Below are 19528 nucleotides of genomic sequence, written 5' to 3'. Positions count from 1 at the left end.
CTGCAGCAGATCAGCATGACCCCTGACAGGATTAGGAAAGTTACGTTATCTTGGAGTTACATTGCTGGTGGCAGAACGAGGAAAAAAATTTGATCTTTCTGGTGGAGCAGACATTCCTACCTTTGAGGTCTGTTTAATGCATAATGCAGATGCACAATGTACATTAGGGAGGGCCCAATAAGGGCAGAGAGTAATGTTATGCTTAAATTTTCTTTCTTATGCCTCAAAAACATAAATTGTATTCCATCGACTCAAATCTGGGTCCCCCAAGTTGCAATTCCTAAGACCTCAAATAAGCTCAATACTGATTACTGTTCCACATGACACAGGAGGGCCTGGGGAACCTCCCGAGTCAGGGGTCGGCCTGGGAGCAAGGTCACTGTGAATCTGGTCCCAGAGTACAAAGACACTCTGTGATGCTCCCTGCATGTATTCAGGGGCCAGCCCCACTTTGACATTTTATCTTTGACACCAGGAGATCCGGCCCTCCTGCCCACACATTTGGGCTTGACCAAGTTCTCTGTGTCCTGTTTCTTACCCCACATCGTCAGATTTCTCCCCACAGGTTCCTGGACGGGGTGTCGCCCCCACGTCTGAGCAACACTGAGGTTCCGAACAAGCCCCTGGTCAGCTTCTCCAGGCAATAAGTGACCCAGGGAACCCTGTCCAGTCCAGCCACGCTGGCCCCGCACTCCGCGCACCGCCCTCACTCGCCCAACTTCCCTCCTGCTCGCCCTCCTCACACAGAAAAGCCCTTTGCTGTGTGGTTGGAGATGCTGGCACATCTCTGAGATCCGAGCCTCGGCGCTATCGCAACAGTATTTGCAATACAGTCTCCTTGACAAGTCCGGGCTTGACTTTATCTGTCAGGTCCAGGGCGGGTCCCCCACGCCCCAGCGCCTAACGGCCCGCGTCGGGAATAGTCCTGTCCTCCCTCCGACCCCCACGGGGCCAAAGACTCGGTCCGGACGCCCCCGGACCCCGAGCAGTGACGGAACAACACGGCAGGTCCTCAGCCCGCGGCCGAGGGGGAGACTCGGGTCCGGATCCCGGGTACCCACCCCGAGGCCGAGGGGGAGACTCGGGTCGGGACTCCGGGGTGGGTGGGAGGCGGGGAGACCCTGGCCCGGCCGTCGCTTTCGGCAAGTTCCGGACCGTTCGAACCAGCCTTTTCCGTGTTAGGGCCCTGAGCGGTGCACTCACCATCTGTGCCTCCTTTCGGGTTCTGCGAAGTGTCCTCGGGGCGACCCTCCGACCTGGGCAGGTGAAACCGACGGGGACGCGACACCTGAAGCCACGCAGGACAAGTTCGCACAAGCGCAGAAAAACTTCCGCGGGCTGGGAACGCGCACGCCGCCCGCCCTCTTCGGGGCCCGGGCTCTGATTGGACAGTAATCCTTGCCCCGCCCCTGCCTTGATGGACAGTCCTCCTAGTCCCACTCTATCCTGATTGCTTTGTCCGGACCCCGCCCAGTCGCCGCTGATTGGACAGTTCAACCAGACCCCGCCCCTACATCCGAATGACAGGGCACAGGGAGACGCGTGGCTGATACGCCGGCCTGGGAATTGGGCTCCGCGCAGAACGGGCTCTGGGCGCGGCACACCCTGTGGCATCTGCTCGGTGGCTCCCCTGTGTCCTCCTCCTGCACCTGGCAGTCCAGACTCAGTTTCCCCGGGGATCGCTCCATACCCGGAATGAGGATGAGAAAATACGGGTCATAGGGCTTTGTTGATGGAAATAAAAAATAAACGATCTATAATAGGAATAGAAAAATCTTTTGAGCCAAACTGAAGACTAGAGCCCTTAAGACGGCCTCTCAGATAACTCAGACGACCTGCTCAGGAAAAGCATGGTTTTTAGCACCGTTTTCTGTCTTGTAAGAACTCTTAACAGCAAACAATGCAGGGAAACATTCCTCCAAGGTTTCAAAAACGAACAGATCAGGGACTTCCCCAGTGGTCCACTGGTTAAGACTTCGTGCCTCCAGTGCAGGGGACGTGGGTTCAACCCTTGGTCAGGGAACTAGATCCCACATGCTGCAACTAAAGACCCCGCATGCCACAACGAAGATCTCGCGTGCTGCAACTAAGACCCGGTGCAGCCAGATAAGTAAATATTTTTTTAAAAAACGGCAAAAACAAACAAACAACAATAACAAAAAACAAACAAACAGATCAGCACATAGGCTGCAGCAGGAGGCAACGAGTAGCTATCGAAGGAGGACCAGGATTGGTGTCCCAGGAAGGGAGACATCTAGTCTTTATTTTTAACACGGACATCTTTTGTTCTGGTCAATGTGTCCTTTAATAATTAAAGCAGACAGACAATGTGTTTGATAGGCCACAAACAGGCCATTTTAATTGGTATAAAATTCGAGTTAAATCATGTATAAGTCCGAATAACTTCCCCATACCTCAATAGGTGAAAATTTCTTTCATCAGCTTGGTGATCTCCAGTGTCAGGGCATGGCCCAGGGCAAGGTCATGGTGGAAACGTGCCCTTTAAGAACAAAGACTCAGTGACACCATCCACCATGTGCAACGCAGGGTCAGGCCTGGTCCATGTGTGACCTTTAACAGCAGGAGGCTCTGCCCTTAGTCCAAGCTCCCACCGCTGGGGCTTGAGGTCAGCTACCCAAGGCCCAGGGAACTTTACCCCATGGGAAGTCAGACCCTGAGATCCCAGTCTCTCTGCAGAACTGGTCTCAGCACAGACACTGAGATGTCACAGTTCTCAGGTGTGCATTTTATACTGCAGGGAAATTTATGTCAGATCAGCTTTTAGTCAGTCTCTGTGAATTTTGAAATGTAAGAAGTTATATTTCCTTTTTCACACTGTATAGTGATGGTTGGACAGCTGTGCAATGTACAAAAAGCCACTGAGTTTCACACTTAAAAGTGTGAACGTTATGGTATATGAACTGTATACTCATTTAAAAACAAATTATAAGGCGATTATAGCCATGATAACCCTACCTCTTGGTCACCACTAAAATACTTTTTGGGGGGCTTCCCTGGTAGCGCAGTGGTTGAGAGTCCGCCTGCCGATGCAGGGGACGCGGGTTCGTGCCCCGGTCTGGGAAGATTCCACATGCCGCGGAGCGGCTGGGCCCGTGAGCCATGGCTGCTGGGCCTGCGCGTCCGGGGCCTGTGCTCCACAATGGGAGAGGCCACAAAAGTGAGAGGCCCGCGTACCGGTAAAAAAAAAAAAAAGAAAGTAAGGGAAGCTCTGACACATGCTGCAACATGAATGAAACCTTGAAAATATGCTGAGGAAAAAAGCCAGACACAAAAGACCAATATTGTATGATTTCATTTAGGTATATAAAATGTCCAGACTAGGTAAATCCAAATACAGAAAAAAAAAATTTTTTTAAGAATTTTTTTGGCCATGCCTCGCAGCTTCTGGGATCTTAGTTCCCCCACCAGGGATTGAACTCAGGCCCTCAACAGTGAAACTGCAGAGTCCTAACCACTGGACTGCCAGGGAATTCACAGACAGAAAGTTTTTTTTTTTTTTTTTTTTTTTTTTTGTGACACGACAGTGACAGGCCCACGTACCACAAAGAAAGAAAAAAAAAAAATTCTTTCAGCGGCCATGGCTCACGGGCCCAGCCACTCCGCGGCATGTGGGATCCTCCCGGACCGGGACATGCACCCGTGTCCCCTGCATGGGCAGGCGGACTCTCAACAACTGTGCCACCAGGGAAGCCCTTCCCTTACTTTTTATGACTATTATTCTCATCCTATGTACAGGTTACACTTAGTTTATCCATTCAGCCACTGATGGACATTTGGGACATTTCCATCAGCCACTGATGGACATTCAGGACATTTCCACCTTCTGGCTATTGTGAATAGTGCTGCAACCAGCATTCACGTACACATATTTGAGCATCTGTTTCAGTATAGGCAGGAGTGGAAATGTTGGCTCACAGGGTTAATTTCATGTTTAACTTTTTGAGGAACCACCAAGCTCTTACCCACAGTGCCTGCACCATTTTACATTCCCACCAGCAGTGTACAGGGTTCTAATTTCTCCATATCCTTGACAACACTTTTTTTTTCCTTTAGAATTATTTTATTAAATCATAAATGTACAACAGCTTCTTAACTCTAAGACACACTTAAATTTTTTTAAAGGAAAAATGTTATGTCTTATTATACCATGATCCTGGCTAATAGCTTTTCAAAACTTTGAGAAAAATCTTAAAAAAGCTTTTACATATCATCTGAAACTTACAAATTTAACATTATCAAAGAAGGAATGCTTCTACACTTACAAAGACCGCTAGAAAGAAACAACAAATAAAAAGCTAAGAGGGCTTCCCTGGTGGCGCAGTGGTTGAGAGTCCGCCTGCCGATGCAGGGGACGTGGGTTCATGCCCCGCTCCGGGATGATCCCACATGCCGCGGAGTGGCTGGGCCCGTGAGCCATGGCCGCTGAGCCTGCGCGTCCAGAGCCTGTGCTCCGCAACGGGAGAGGCCACAACAGTGAGAGGCCCACAAAAAAAAAAGCTAATAAACTGTCTCAAAGGCACTTTTTTTTTTTTACAATCCTTCCTCCACAGTAATGTTATTAAATAATCCAATCCATTCACAGAATGGCTCTCTGCATCTGCTCTGGTGTCTTCTGCCATATTACTGCATATTTATGCATGACTGAGATAAGAGTTCCCTTAACATTGTTATTTCCATAACCTGAAGTTGTTCTGTTACCTCTGGGCTCTAATCCTCTCATATTTATACAGTGAAGCCCATGGTAAATAGGAAGAAGATCAATATCGGCTTCTCCCTCCATAACCCCCACTTCCTTCACTGCTTCCTGGACCATAGTTTCCTTCACCATATGGTCCCCCCCATGTTCCTGCTACCACCAAAGTTTCCACTCTTCATTGGACCGTAGTTAGAAGGTTGCTGGTTATAATTTCCAAAATCATTGCCATTTCCACTTCCACGATTTCTTCCTCCATAGATGCCATACCCACCCCAGGAGCTCTCACCCTGGTTGCCAGATCCAGAACCTCTACTACCATATCCTCCTCCTCCATAACCTGGGCCACCTCCAAAATTGCCACCTCCAGGCCCTCCTCCATACCCAGCATACCCATCTCTAAATCCAGGACCACTTCCATACCCATCAGGTCCTCCTCTTAAGTTGTCATATTAAAACTTGGTCCTGGTCCTAGTCCTGGTCCAAAATTGCCACCAGCACCACGAGAATCTCCAAACCAAAGTGGCCTCCTCTTCCACTTCTAGAACTTTGGACTTCCTGCATCTCTTGTCTAGACAAAGCCTTTCTTACTTCTGCATTATGGCCATTGATGGTATGGTATTTCTGCAACACACTCTTATCCACAGGATCATGCTCATCAAAAGTAACAAACCCAAAGCCTCTTTTCTTTCCAGACTGCCTATCAGTAATTATCTCAATGGTAACAATTTGTCCGTAGGCCTCAAAGTAATCTCTAAGATAATGTTCCTCAGCATCTTTAATTCCACCTACAAACAGCTTCTTCAGAGTGACATGAGCCCCTGGCTTTCCAGATTCCTCTCTTGCAAACAGCATGTTTTGGTTCAACCGCTCTCCCATAGTTGAACGAGGTCTGGCAGCCATGGCAGCATCGATCTCAGCCATGGATGAAAAAGTTACAAAACGAAATCCTCATGATCTTTTGCTTGCAGGATCCCTCATTACCACACAGTCTGTAAGTTTTCCCCCATTGTTCGCAGTAGTTCTTCAAACTTTCTTCTGTAGTTTCAAAGCTCAGGCCACCAATAAAGAGTTTACGGATTTGTTCCTTTTCTCTCTCCATCGCAGACTCCGTCGCTTCAGCCCGATTTCCCGCAGCCGAGCGAGATGAGAGAGATCTCCGCGGACGAACACGAACCGAACTCGTCCCCGCGCTGTAGTCAGAACTGCCGCTGCTCTAGGAGCACCTCCACTCTCTGGACCCGGCGCTACTGCTACTGCCGCTAGAGCCGCCGCCGCTGCTTTTCTCCTCGACAACACTTCTGGCCATGATTCTAGCCATCCTAGTAGGTGCAAAGTGGTTATCTCATGTGGTTTTGACATGCATTTTCCTGATGATTAGCGATGTGGAGAAAATTTTCATCTGTTTATTGGCCATTTGTTTATCACTCTTGGACAAAAGTCTATTCAACTTCTTTCCCATTTTTTAACTGGGTTGTTTGCCTTTTTATTATTGATATGCAAGGCTGTTTAATGTGTTCTGGATAATAAAACCTTATCGCATGTATGATTCCCAATATGTTCTCCCACTCTGTGGGGTGTCTTTTCACTCTCTTGATAGTGTCCTTGGATGCACAAAAGATTTTACTTTTTTTTTTTAATATATATATATATATATAAGATTTTACTTTTGATAAGCTCCAGTTTATCTATTTGTTTCTTGTGTTGCTAGTACCTGTATTCCTGTCTTACTGGTTGTTTGGCCTGAGGCGTTCAGCACTGGAGTTTGCAGGCAGTTGGATAGAGCCAGGTGTTGGTGCTGAGATGAGGACCTCCAGGAGACTTCACTCCGATTAATATTCCCTGGGGTCTGAGGTTCTCTGTTAGTCCAGCAGTTTGGACTCGGAGCTCCCACCACAGGAGCTCGGGCCCGACCTCCGGCCTGGGGACCAAGGTCCCTGCAAGCTGCGTGGTGTGGCAAAAAAAAAAAAAAAAAAAGAAAGAAAGAAAGAAAAAAGGGAGAAGTACAATATCAAAGAACAAAATAAAATTAGAAAGATGAAAAATATATTAGGTAAAATAAAAATATAATTGAAACAACCAGTCGCTGGGGGTTCCTCCCATCCCCTTAGGTGTCTGTGGTCCCCCACTGGTGCCTGGTAGGTGCCCTAGTTGTGCAGAGACGCGAATTCTGCGTCTTCCTAGTCCGCCATTTTCCCTACGTGAAGTTTTAAGTGATAATTGTTTTATGCTAGATCTATTTAGAATAGCTTACCAATTTTGAGGGGGTAATTTACACCCTTAGAGTTTGCTACGTTAAATTGAATGATGGGAATTCATTGAATGTCTATGTCATTTCTGAGTAAGACAAAATACTGAAACATTAGTTATTCAATACTAAACAAGTCTAAGTGTACCTACTTTTGCCTTATTACAGAAAACAAAAGATATTTGGATCTATTAATAAGATACTTTTTACTGAATTGGAAAAGAAATATTGGTATAACAAACAGTTCACAATTGCTTACTTCTTAGTTTCATTATAAATTAAGGTTTCTAAAACTACTAAGATTAATAAGGAATATATCCTTGTATGCAAGAAAATTAAAAGAAAAATGTATAAGGAATGGGAATGCATTTTGTTAAGGGAAAACGAAGTGACTTTGTCCTAAAGCCACTTATTTCTAAACGGGAAAGAAAACAAAGGACAGGTAAAATGGACATAGAAATTTGTAAAAGTTTTGTGAAAAAAAGGAATCTTTAGAAAGGATTTTTTTGTTTCATCAGGACTGGCTAAATTGGAATAAATTTAGGTGAACAAGTTTTAATATGACAAGTAAGTTAGTGCAAAAGTAAAAATTGGTTGTTCTATTAAAAGAATGAATATTTTTTCTAGTGGTCTGCTCATGATAATAAGAGACTATAAAAGGTGGACATGTTTTGTCAAAATAACCACTATGTTCAGTGTTGTCTTTATGAGTTCTTTTGTTCTAGGTACCTCTTATAGCTTTAATTTTCTATTAGCCTTTTGTAATGAATTTTTAAGAAAATTTTTTTGACTTTTGGAGGCCCCTACATGCCAATTAATCTCATTCTGTTTGTTTCACATGGAAGCCCTCACTTTTAAGTGCACTTTCTTTTTAATTCTTAAAAATTTTTATTATTTTAAAAATTTTTAGTAAGTGCACTTCTTTTTTTTTTTTTTTTTTTTTTTTTTTTGCGGTACGCGGCCTCTCACTGTTGTGGCCTCTCCCGTTGCGGAGCACAGGCTCCGGACGCGCAGGCCCAGCAGCCATGGCTCATGGGCCCAGCCGCTCCGCGGCATGTGGGATCTTCCCTGACCGGGGCATAAACCCGTGTCCCCTGCATCGGCAGGCGGACTTTCAACCACTGCGCCACCAGGGAAGCCCAAGTGCACTTCTTAAATGATCTTATCTAATTGGAATGTTCCTTATAACAACAATTGTAACGCTAGGTTTTAATTTCCCTGAGGAATGAGAGCAGTTTGGTAGGACCCTAGCTGCAAATGGAGATTAATATACATTTCTGTTTGGCCATATTTTGGGGCTCCCAAGCCGTGTTCTCAAGACACAAAATTTGTAGGTTGTTGTCAGTAAGATTTTGCCATTTTTACAGATATTTATAGCTTCTGGGACCACAGTTCCTAACAGGTGTACTGGAAGGTGGCATGCTTATTAACCATGTGGATTTAAGGATCTTATTTATTTATGTATGTATGTACCTTTCTTTCCTCCCTCCCTCCCTCCCTCTATTTCTTTCTTATACTTTCGGTCACTTGGAGTCAAACTAATACCTAAAAGGGACATGCCACTCAGTTGGAAACTGTGGTAGTTTACAATGTACTACACTGCATAGAAATTTTCTTGAGTTTGGCAAGGGACCTTGTACCATTCCAACCCATTCTGTGACCAACTTATCCCAACATGGAAGTCTTTGAGTTAGGTGGCAAGTGTTCTAACAGTTCTTAAATTCTTGATCTGTGACCACCAAGTTTTGTGGCTTTTTGGTTTCTGAGATCCATGTTAGCAGTAGCCTTTATCTATACAAAACAAGATAAACATGTTCACCAAAACAAACCAGCAGCAACCAAGACACACTGCTGCAGAACTCCATGTACACCACCAGTAACTCCCAGCATGGGGGACTTCCCTGGCAGTCCAATGGTTAGGACCCTGCACTTTCACTGCAGGGGGCACAGGTCCAATCCCTGGTCGGGAACTAGGATCCAGCATGCCTCAGGGCATGGCCAAATTAAAAAAAAAAATCCCAGCATGGACTAAATATGGAGACTCCAGCAAATGGGATCAATAGACTGGAACTGGGGAAAGGACTGTATCAGCAACCCCAGTAAAGGGGAAATGCAGGGTGCAACTTGTGAAAGGGATTCCAAACAAGCAGGAGATTGCAGACTGAACTAAGAACTAGGGACTAGGGTTCTGGATGGAACCATCTTCCAGCTCAAGCTGACCCACTAAACCCTTGACTGGAAAGTCAATTCGATTGGGAGTACAACAGAGAGCAGAGCTCAGAAATGAGAGGAACTTATCCACAACCCTCAGAAATGGTGAGAAAGACAGTGAACTCGAAAAAAGGTTTGCTGGTACCATGCCTGTGTGTGTGTTTTTTTAAATTAATTAATTATTTTTTGGCTGTGCTGCATGGCACATGGCATGTGGGATCTCAGTTCCCTGGGATGAATCTGTGCCCCCTGTGGTGGAAGTGCAGAGTCTTAACCACTGGACCACCAGGGAAGTCCCCCATGCCTCTGTTTCTGGTCATCTCTGAATACCGTTGGAAAATCCTTTGATCCCACTGCTGCCACCACATCTGTTAAATAGCAAAAATTCACTGAGTAAATTTAAAGATCAAATTGGCTTTACTGAACAATTGATGAACTGGGCAGTGTCCCGTCTGGCAAGTAGAAAGGCACACCACTGAGCTTCAGAATAGGAAAGGTTTTCAAAAGTGGAAAGGAAATTACTAGCAAAGAATGCATGGTTTCAGGCAATGCCGCCCTCCTAAGGGGGATGGAGGGGGCCTATCGAGGGGATTACCTCACTAGTGCTGAGCAGGAAAACCCAGATCGACTGGTTAAAGGTCACACTCCTGGGAAAGACTGAAAGTGCAATTTGGCTAGGTAGTAAGTTTTGGCTTGCTGACATGGGATTCAGCACAAGTGACTACATTTTGGGCCCTATGTCTCCTTTTTTTTAACACATGGTGTCATAATCCATACAAGACAGGGAGGCTGCTGTCACACCCCCCACATCCCACTTGGGTTTATGCCCCATCAGAAGCCCCACCCTGCCCTCTCACAGTTACCAATATCCCAAACTTTTAAAAATCATTTCCTTTCATTTACTTTTAGTTTCATCAATCATTTTTCCTGTTTTATATTGCATGTAAATAGAGTCAAATGGTATGTATCATTTTATATCGTGTCTTTTTTTTTAAATATCAGCTTTAACAGTCCACTTTTTAAATTTTATTTATTTTTTAATTTTAGCTGTGCTGGGTCTTCATTATGGCGCAAGGGTTTCTCTAGTTGTGGCACTCGGACTTAGCCGCCCCTTGGCATGTGGGATCTTAGTTCCCCAACCAGGGATCGAACCCGTGTCCCCTGCATTGGAAGGTGGATTCTTAACCACTGGACCACCAGAGAAGTTCCTATCAAGTGTCTTTTGTTCAAAAATGTTTTGCCGTCCACAGCTTGGTAATTTATGCACTTTTATTAATCTATTTTTATGCTTGTAGGACTATACCATTTTCATGAAATGATTCAACTGGTAGGAGCTTTTTTTCCCCACATTTTTGCCATTGGGACCAATGTTTGTAATAACATTCTCTTACAATATGTTTTTATTTTTTAATTTATTTTTATTTTTTGGCCACACCACGGGTCATGTGGGATCTTAGTTCCCAGACCAGGGATCAAACCCACACCCCCTTGCAGTAGAAGCTCAGAGTCTTAAACACTGGACCGCCAGGGAAGTCCCTAAAATATTTTTTAAATTGTAATAAAATTCTCATAAGTTTATCTTCTGCCTTAGTATGCCCTGATCTCATCTTCATCTCAGCACACTCCAAGTTCAACTCCTTACACTCCAGCAATATTCTTCTCCATTGCCCACGACCTACATGTCAGTTGATGGCAATACCATCATGCCAGTTTTTCCTGCACAAAATAATAGAGCCACTCTTGACTCTTCCTCTCACCCCACCTTCAAGCCATCAAGAAATTCCGATGGCTCTTACTTCAAATTACATCCGGGCTCCAACCTGGCACATCATTGCCACTGCTACCAACCCCATCTGATCCACCACCTTAAGTGACAACATCCTAGAGTCTATTCTCAAGGTAACACAGGGACTTTGTAAAGCTCCCTCATCTGGCCACTTTTAGGCTCTGTCACTCATGGCCAGTGTCAGTGCACCACAGCATGTCAGTGCATCAGGACATGATGTGCCTACCCACCGTCATTGCTCTCCTCTCACCTCTGCTGTTCTTGCCACCAGCTCACTCTGCTCCAGAAACACTGGCCTCTGGCTGTCCTTCAAATATCCAAGGCCCACACCCTCCTTAGGAACTACATTAGTCTGCTTGGGCTGCCCTAACAAAGCACCGGAGACATGGTGGTTTAAACAACAGAAACTTATTTTCTCACAGTTTAGGAGGCTGGCCGTATGAAATGAAGTGATCAGCAGGGCTGGCTACTTCTGGAGACTGAGGAGGAACGTGTTCTAGGCATATCTTCTAGCTTCTGGAGGTTGCCAACAATCCTTCGCATGACTTGGCTTGTACAGAGATTACACCAATCTCTGCTCTGTCTTTACATGGTGAAGACATGTCTGTCTCCTGTGCAGGTCTCTGTGCCCAAATTTCCCTCTTTTTATAAGGATACACATCATTGGATTAGGACCGACACCAATCCAATATGACCACATCCTGATTACATCTGCAAAGACCTTATTCCAAATCAGGTTGTGTCAGTGATTCCAGGTGGACATGAAATCGGTGGTGGGGCAGGGGAGGACACACTACTTAAGTCAGTATGTGTGTATGTATTTTATGTGGGGGGCTGTGCCATGTGGCACGAGGGATCTTAGTTCCCTGAGCAGGGATCGAGCCCGTGCCCCTTGCATTGGGAGCGTGAAGTCTTAACCACTGGACCAGCAGGGAAGTCCTACACATTTGTATATATTTTAATAATCCATTTAGGTATTAACTTCCAGTGTTATCTGAAATAGTTAAACTTCTGCTATAATATTCCCTGGAATAAATGAATGAATGAAACTTCCATCTCCATATCCCTCTCACCCCCACTGTGCTACATTTCTTGGTACTACTGTGAAAGGTCAATGAAATCTAAAGGTAGATATGTTTCTGCTGAATTGTTGTTTCACTGAGGGTAAGGCTGGGAGGTATGTTTCCCAGGATCCCCGCCTTTACGATTCCAGGTTACAATTCACCAACAGCTTAACTCATATGAGATTTGGAAGGCACCAGTGAAGAAATCATTCCTCCCAGGGTTTGGAACCACCATATACAGACAGACCAGTGCACAGGGGCTTGTGGGGCAACCAGGTAGGAGCTCGTGATCACCAGCCAGGTCAATCAAGTAAGTAATCAAACCAGATGCCAACTTTTTCTCTTCCATTTTCTAGGGGTCCTGGCTTCCACACGTAACCTCTATAAACCCCCATCATGGATCAGATTCTGTAGCCAGCAATCCACAGGGTTGGGTTCATCAAACATGTCTGACTGGGACTGTTCCACATGGGCAGAGCCAGAAGTCAAAAAACGGTGCTGGAACTCAGGCTCACCAGGTTGCCATGCATCTCTGTCTCCTGATGGTACAGAAGACCTGAGAATCATGGTTTCCACACTTCTGCTTTCCAGACCTCATGCTTCTTCCTCATCTTAAGAACTTTAACTCAGAACCACTAACAGAAGGACTCTGGATATACAGTTTCCCACCTTACCCAAGCTGACAACACAATTCAGTAGAACCGTCTGGACAGGAGCTTTCATCTTCATGCCAGCAAGTTGCACTTCTTAACTCAATTATCATGTCTGATTTCCAACCAAGATCATGGACATGAACAGAGGCCAAATTACAAACATAATCAGATGAGAATGTTATTTTCCAAGACCTTCCACAATTACTAATTTCTGTGAGAAACAAAGATATGGTATCTGCTAGCAACAAACAACTTGGAAGACACACCTTTCGGTAATGAAGGTGCAAGGGGAGGGTAAATATTGAGTCAGAAAATTCCAGTATCTGTAACAGTGGACCAGGAAAGACATTTCAACAATACAGACCTCATATCATGATCACATATTAGGAAGATAATGCAAAGTAAGAATCAAAAGCTTTTCACCTAAAAATTATACCAAGTTACACATGAAAAAAAAAACAAAAACTGAAAACCACTTATCACCCCTGGGTTCAAAAGACATCATAATGGGAATTCCCTGGCAGTCCAGTGGTTAGGACTCTGTGCTTCTACTGCAGGGGGCATGCGTTTGATCCCTGGTCAGGGAACTAAGATCCTGCAGGCTGAGCAGGGCAACCAAAAAAAAAAAGACACTGTAATGGAAATGAGGCAAGCTTTATATGACTGTATGATTATTTAAAGTTGGAGATAACAAAATATAAGTAGTACAGATGAAGTAGACATAGAGAGATAGTTATTATCTTCAGTATTCAGATCAGCAATATGAGCTAGAAATTAATACACTGGGATCCCTATTCAGGATGAGGCACTTACCAAGGCAAAACCATATTTATCTCTGTTAAAAGATTTCTATTGTGCTCTGAGTTTTCATGTACAAAGTAAGTGAAGTGCTGAAGGTTTTCCCACGTTTTCCCTTTCATAAGTTTTTCTCTACAGTGTGCTGCTCACATTACAAGTTTGAAGAGAGAATGAAGTCTCTCCCACGGTCCTTGGATTCAGAGTTTCTCCCCAGCATGTATCCTCATGTGTCCTCGCAGGTTTGTGGGGTACCAGAAGGCTTTCCCACATTGCTGACATTCGTAGGGCTTCTCCTCACTGTGCATTCTTACGTGCTTTCGTAAGGACGAGGGCCAACAGAAAGCTTTCCCACACTGTGTACATCTGTAGGCTCTCTCCCCACTGTGCGTTCTCATGTGTCCTCGAAGGGAGGCGTGGCGAGTGAAGGCTTTCCTGCAGTGCTGGCATTCGAAGGGCCTCTCCCCAGTGTGCGTTCTCTCATGCTCCCGGAGGGATGTGGAACAACTGTAGGCTTTCCCGCATTCCATACATTCATAGGGTTTCACTCCGCTGTGCATTCTAACATGCTTTTTAAAATATCGCTGATGCCTGAAGGCTTTCCCACAGTGCTGACATTCATAGGGTTTCTCTTCGCTGTGTGTTCGTGCGTGTTCTCGAAGGGATGAGGAGCAACTGTAGGCTTTGCCGCATTCCATACATTCATAGGGTTTCATGCCACTGTGTGTTTTCACGTGTCTTCTGAAGTATTTGGGACAACTGAAGGTTTTCCCACATTCCTTACACACGTAAGGTTTCTCTCCAGTGTGCATTGTCACATGTCCTCCCAGGGATGCAGGATATCGGAAGGTTTTCTCACATTCCTTACATTCATAGGGCTTCTCTCCAGTGTGAGTTCTCACATGCCGTGCAAGGTAGGAATAATACATAAAGGATTTCCCACATACTTTACACACATGGATTTTCTGTCGATGGTGACCTCTCTCACGTCCCTTAAAGGATGAGGGACAAGTGAGAGCTTTTCCAGACTTCTTACACTCTAAAGACTGTTTACTACCGCCACTCTTCACATATCTCTTAGATGCTCTCCCAGCATCCTGATGTTTTTCCAGTTTCTCTACAATGTGTGTTTCCCCAGGAGGATTTAGGCACGAGACACAGCTGCAGGCTTCCCCACGTTCTTCACATGGATAAGGTTTGTGTCCAGGGTGAGATCTTTGCTGATTCTTCTGGAAAGAACAATCCCTGAAGGCTTTTCCACACTTAGTGCATTTATAGGGCTGAATTCCAGTCGGATAACCCTTATGCACAGTAAGACGTGTAATCTGGTTCAGGGTTTCTCCACATTGATGACCTTCATTACCTTTGCAGAGATGCTCCACCAAACCATTTCTGTTCAAAATGGGAAGAACAGTATTAGGGATTAATGATTATAACTGATTTCTTCATTAATGATTTATTGATGGTTGTTCATTATTATTTTCACTATGTATTTGCCATTTTCAAGGAATGGGTATGTTGTAGGCACTGTCTGCATTGTGACAACATGTAACAAGCTTAATGCTCTGGCTGAGGGCTCAGACAGAGCCATAACGTTCTGTGTTTCTTACATACAGGGTTTCCTGGTCGTTGTTTCCAACTGAATTATGTTTCAGATACCTCACATTTATGAAAGTATTCTCTTGTGAAAATTTTCTAAGTAAAAAATTGTTTAGCTAGGTTTATACCTTTTCTTTAGTTTCAAGTTAGTCTAACAGTCTGCAGAGATCTGCCTTCCCCTGTAGCTGTGCCACTCACCTGAAATCCCTCTCCTGAGTTTGGTGACCTCGGACGTTATGAAATATCCAGTTTTCTCCAAAAACAGAACAGGAATCATTTCTTGTGCATCTTACTATTTTCTTTTCACTGCATAGTTCATTCTCCAAAATATCCCACTGAGGACTTGATCCACTGGTTTTAACTTGAGGGCAAGAACCTGTAACAGTTGGTAACAAAACTAAACCCCCAGGAAAGAAATGGTGGGATAAAGGAAAGAAAAGAGACCATATGCAGATTTCTTTCCATATACTGACCCAAAAATGTAAACACATTTTATAAGGAAAAATGGACATGGGAACAAAGAAAAACTCTGAGGACCCTTAGCTATTTGGAACTTTGGCCATTGTAAGAAAAATGAGTCAAAGTGGCAGCTTGTTCACTAAGAGATACTTCAAAAAGAATGGAGACTGATGTCGAGATCAGTATTTTCAGAAAAGTAAAGTAGGATGGAACTGGGTAAAATGCACATTCCCAAGTGCTCCCTTTGTAAGAGGAGCTACAGAAAGACTTCCCAAGTGGGCAAGGATGGATGAAAACTCCAAGAGGGAAGCCAGGTTAATGACAAACATCACCTTCTCAAAGACAGAGTCATATTTCTAACAGGTATGTCCAAATATCACTCCCTGATCCAGAACCTTCTCCTCCTGAGACGTGTGCCCTACTGGTGATCGCAGGCACAGAGGCCCTAGACAAAGCCTATCTCCACTGACCCAGCTGCCACTGGGAGATCGGATGGTGTGTGGCTGCTGTCTTGCTCATGGAGAAAAGCTCCTCATGGGGAGGATGAAGGACAACAAGCCATCCATGAGATGGGCCAATTCTCTGGTCCTCAAGTCACTGACAATGGGTAAGTGTGGGTTTAATTGCAGCAAAATTATCATGTCAAATGTATACCGATCACAGTGTAACTTTCACAGGGTGAAAACCATAACGCTGCTCCCACTGCTCTAGGTGACACTGCAGAATATGCTCACATTTATAAAATTCGGGACTCTCAGGATTCTAATCAAGAGTGACAAAAAGTCAATCAATACAGTAAACTTTGTTTTCATGGAAAAGCTACCTGACCCTAGGTAGGTTTCATGAAAGGTTGGACTGTGTCTGTCTTTTTTCCAACATGTTCTCATCCTTGTCCCTAATAAGAAAGGACAATTTTAAGAAATATTTGTTCTCTAAAGACTAAGTGCAGGGAGGAAGCCATCCTCACCCACGGAGGCCAGGTTCCTGAAGGTCTCCAGCATCACGTCTCTGTAGAGCTTCCTCTGAGCCAGGTCCAGCAAAGCCCACTCCTCCACGGTGAAGTTCACAGCCACGTCCTCAAAGACCACCGAGTCCTGAAACAGCCACAGGTTCTGTCAGCAAGGCTCCCTCTTCACCCCCGTGTGTGGGAGGATAGGGAGGCCGAAAGTCGGGAACTGGACTCAATTCCTAGAACTCCTGAGCTTACACTCTCTTGTGGGAAATGAACACACACAAGCCAATCAAATGCATTTTACTCAGTGATGCTAAGTGCTGGAAACTGAAGCAAAGTGTAACAGCAATAATTGATAAATACTCACACACACATAATTAGAAAGAATTGTTTTTACTGAAAGAGTATATCCTAAGGTATGATAAAGACTGAAAAATGAAATCATCATTCAGATAACATGGAAATGGATACCTGGCTTGGTCAAAAGTTATTACTACCTTGTCACCTCCAAGAACTGGAAACAACGTCAGTGCTGCTGGATCTGAATAACACTTAACTTGAAGGCAAAAGCAGCAGGGAGTCTGGTCTAGCCCCCTCATATCCAACAGAGGCAGAGATACGACCCCCTGCCAAGATGAGATGGACACCAGGGGTATACAGGCAGTCCAGGGCCCAGGGCCTGGCACATCCACTGGGTAAGCAAAGGCCTGGTTCCTCAGGAATCTGTCAAGCCAGTGGAGCCTCTCAAATTAATAACAGAGTCCTCGGAATTCAAGGAACAGGCCCCACAAACAAGAGCTATTGAAGGATCTAATGGTAATGGAGTCAAGTTGACTTTAACAGGGAGAAAAAGAACCTAATTATTATTTTTAGAGAAATATTGGGGACTTGCCAGGTGGCACAGTGGTTAAGAATCTAACTGCCAATGCAGGGCACACGGGTTTGAGTCCTGGTCCCAGAAGATCCCACATGCCGCGGAGCAACTAAGCCCATGCATCATAACTACTGCACCTGTGTGCTACAACTACTGAGCCCACGTGCCTCAGCTACTGAAGCCTGAGTGCTCCAGGTCCCACGTGCCACAAATGCTGAGTCCACATGCTACAACTACTGAAGCCTGTGTACCTAGAGCCCACGCTCTGCAATGAGAAGCCACTGCAATAAGAAGTCCACACACCTCAAAAAAGAGTAGTCCCTGCTCACCACGACTAGAGAAAGGCTGCCTGCAGCAATGAAGACCCAACACAGCCAAAAATCAATAAAATTTTTTAAAAAAAGAAATATGGGACCACACTGCACTGATGATATAAACAGACAATGACAAAAATAAAAATTAGAGATTTTTTAAAACAACAAATATGGTCTCAAAATCTGAAGGAAAAACAAATCCCCACAATATCAGCTACAAAGAAGGCAAGGTTACTTCAACTAGGGCTGCAACTGGGTTTGCTAATCACACACCTGATGAGAGGCCTGTATCAGAAATATATTTTAAGAACTCATATGACAACAATAAAAAAAATAAAAGATAAGAATATAAAAGACAAATAATACAGTTAAATAATGGGGCAATAAATGTGAATAGACAATTCTCCAAAGAAGATATACAAATGGCCAATAACCATATGAAAAGAGGCTCAATAGCATGAGTAATTGGTGATCCATATACAAAATTGAATTGTGGAGAGACATTTCCCAACCCCTTCTATGAGGCTTGTATTACCCTGATACCAAGACAAGAAAAAGACCTCACATGTAAAGAAATCTACAGAGCAGTATTCCATATAAATATAGACAAAAAAATTCCTCAAAAATATCCACAATCCAAATCTAGAGAGATATAAAAAGTACTAAACACCATCACCAAGAGGGATTTATCCCAGGAATAAAAAGTTTGGTTCAAAGAAACAAAGCATTGGTATCAAATACCTTATTAACAAAGAACAAAAACCATATGATCACCTCAATAGACTCAGGAAAAGTATCTGTTAGAACATCACCTTTTCATGATGTTCTTCTCTAAGTGGAAAAGACCACAACTAGATATATAAAAACCAGAAAGGAAAAGTTGCACTGGTAAAGTCAAAGATAAAGTAAAGGTAGTAGATCAACCACTTACAAACCTAGTAGGAAAGTTAAAAGACAAAACTAGTAAATTTATCTATATCCATAATAAGTAGTTAAAGAATACAGAAAACAACATATGTAAAATATGATACAAAAAAATATTAAAGGACTTCCCTGGGGATGCAGTGGTTAACAATCCACCTGCCAATGCAGGGGACACGGGTTCATGCCCTGGTACTGGAAGATCCCACATGCTACAGAGCAACTAAGCCAGTGCACCACAACTACTGAGCCTGTGCTCTAGAGCCTGCGAGTGACAACTACTGAAGCCCACGTGCCTAGAGCCTGTGCTCTGAAACAAGAGAAGCCACCGCAATGAGAAGCCTGTGCACCGCAATGAAGACCCAATGCAATCAAAAATAAATAAATAAATAAAGTTAAAAAAATTAAACACAAGTGGGAGGACTAAAAATGCAGGGCTGTTAGAACTTAAGGTAATCATGTATATAGAAAGGTTGCTATGTATAAACCTCATGGTAACCACAAACTAAAAATCTATAATAGATACACACAAAAGAGAAAGTAATCCAGACATAACACTAAAGATAGTCATAAAATCACAAGAGAGCAAAAGAAGAATAAAGGACAAAAAAAAAAAAGCTATAAAAACAACCAGAAAGCAATTAACAAAATGGCAATAAGTACATACCTATCCATAATCACTTTAAGTAAATGGACTAAATGCTCCAATCAAAAGACATAGAGTGGATCCACCACAGGGCAGACAGCAGAAGCAAGAAGAACTATAATCCTGCAGTCTTTGGAATGAAAACCACTTTCACAGAAAGAATGACAAAATGAAAAGGCCGAGGACTATGTACCAGAGGAAGGAACAAGATAAAAGCCCAGAAAAACAAGTAAATGAAGTGGAGATAGGCAACCTTCCAGAAAAAGAATTCAGAATGATAGTGAAGATGATC

At 44.0% G+C, this 19528-nt stretch overlaps 1 protein-coding gene and 1 pseudogene across 5 annotated transcripts in view; both read right to left on the bottom strand.

Moving 5' to 3' along the window:
• Positions 1 to 19528, bottom strand: part of LOC132597144 (zinc finger protein 77-like) — a 58029-nt gene that overhangs the window by 18046 nt on the left and 20455 nt on the right. For 3 of the 5 annotated variants that reach the window (XM_060297382.2, XM_070045346.1, XM_070045349.1), the window contains exon 1: positions 1204 to 1614. In XM_060297382.2, coding sequence (XP_060153365.2) covers positions 1204 to 1614 — 411 coding nt within the window. Of the gene's footprint in view, positions 1 to 1203; positions 14864 to 15268; positions 15447 to 16496; positions 16624 to 19528 lie in introns of those variants that run through there. The other 2 variants (XM_060297381.2, XM_060297380.1) reach the window with 1 other exon arrangement.
• LOC132597146 (heterogeneous nuclear ribonucleoproteins A2/B1 pseudogene) lies at positions 3696 to 5816 on the bottom strand (annotated as a pseudogene).

The sequence above is a fragment of the Globicephala melas genome, chromosome 3, assembly GCF_963455315.2.
Source record: "Globicephala melas chromosome 3, mGloMel1.2, whole genome shotgun sequence".
Classification (NCBI taxonomy): Eukaryota; Metazoa; Chordata; class Mammalia; order Artiodactyla; family Delphinidae; genus Globicephala; species Globicephala melas.
The sequence above is the reverse complement of the archived record's forward strand: the minus strand, read 5'-3'. Positions and strand labels throughout refer to the sequence as shown.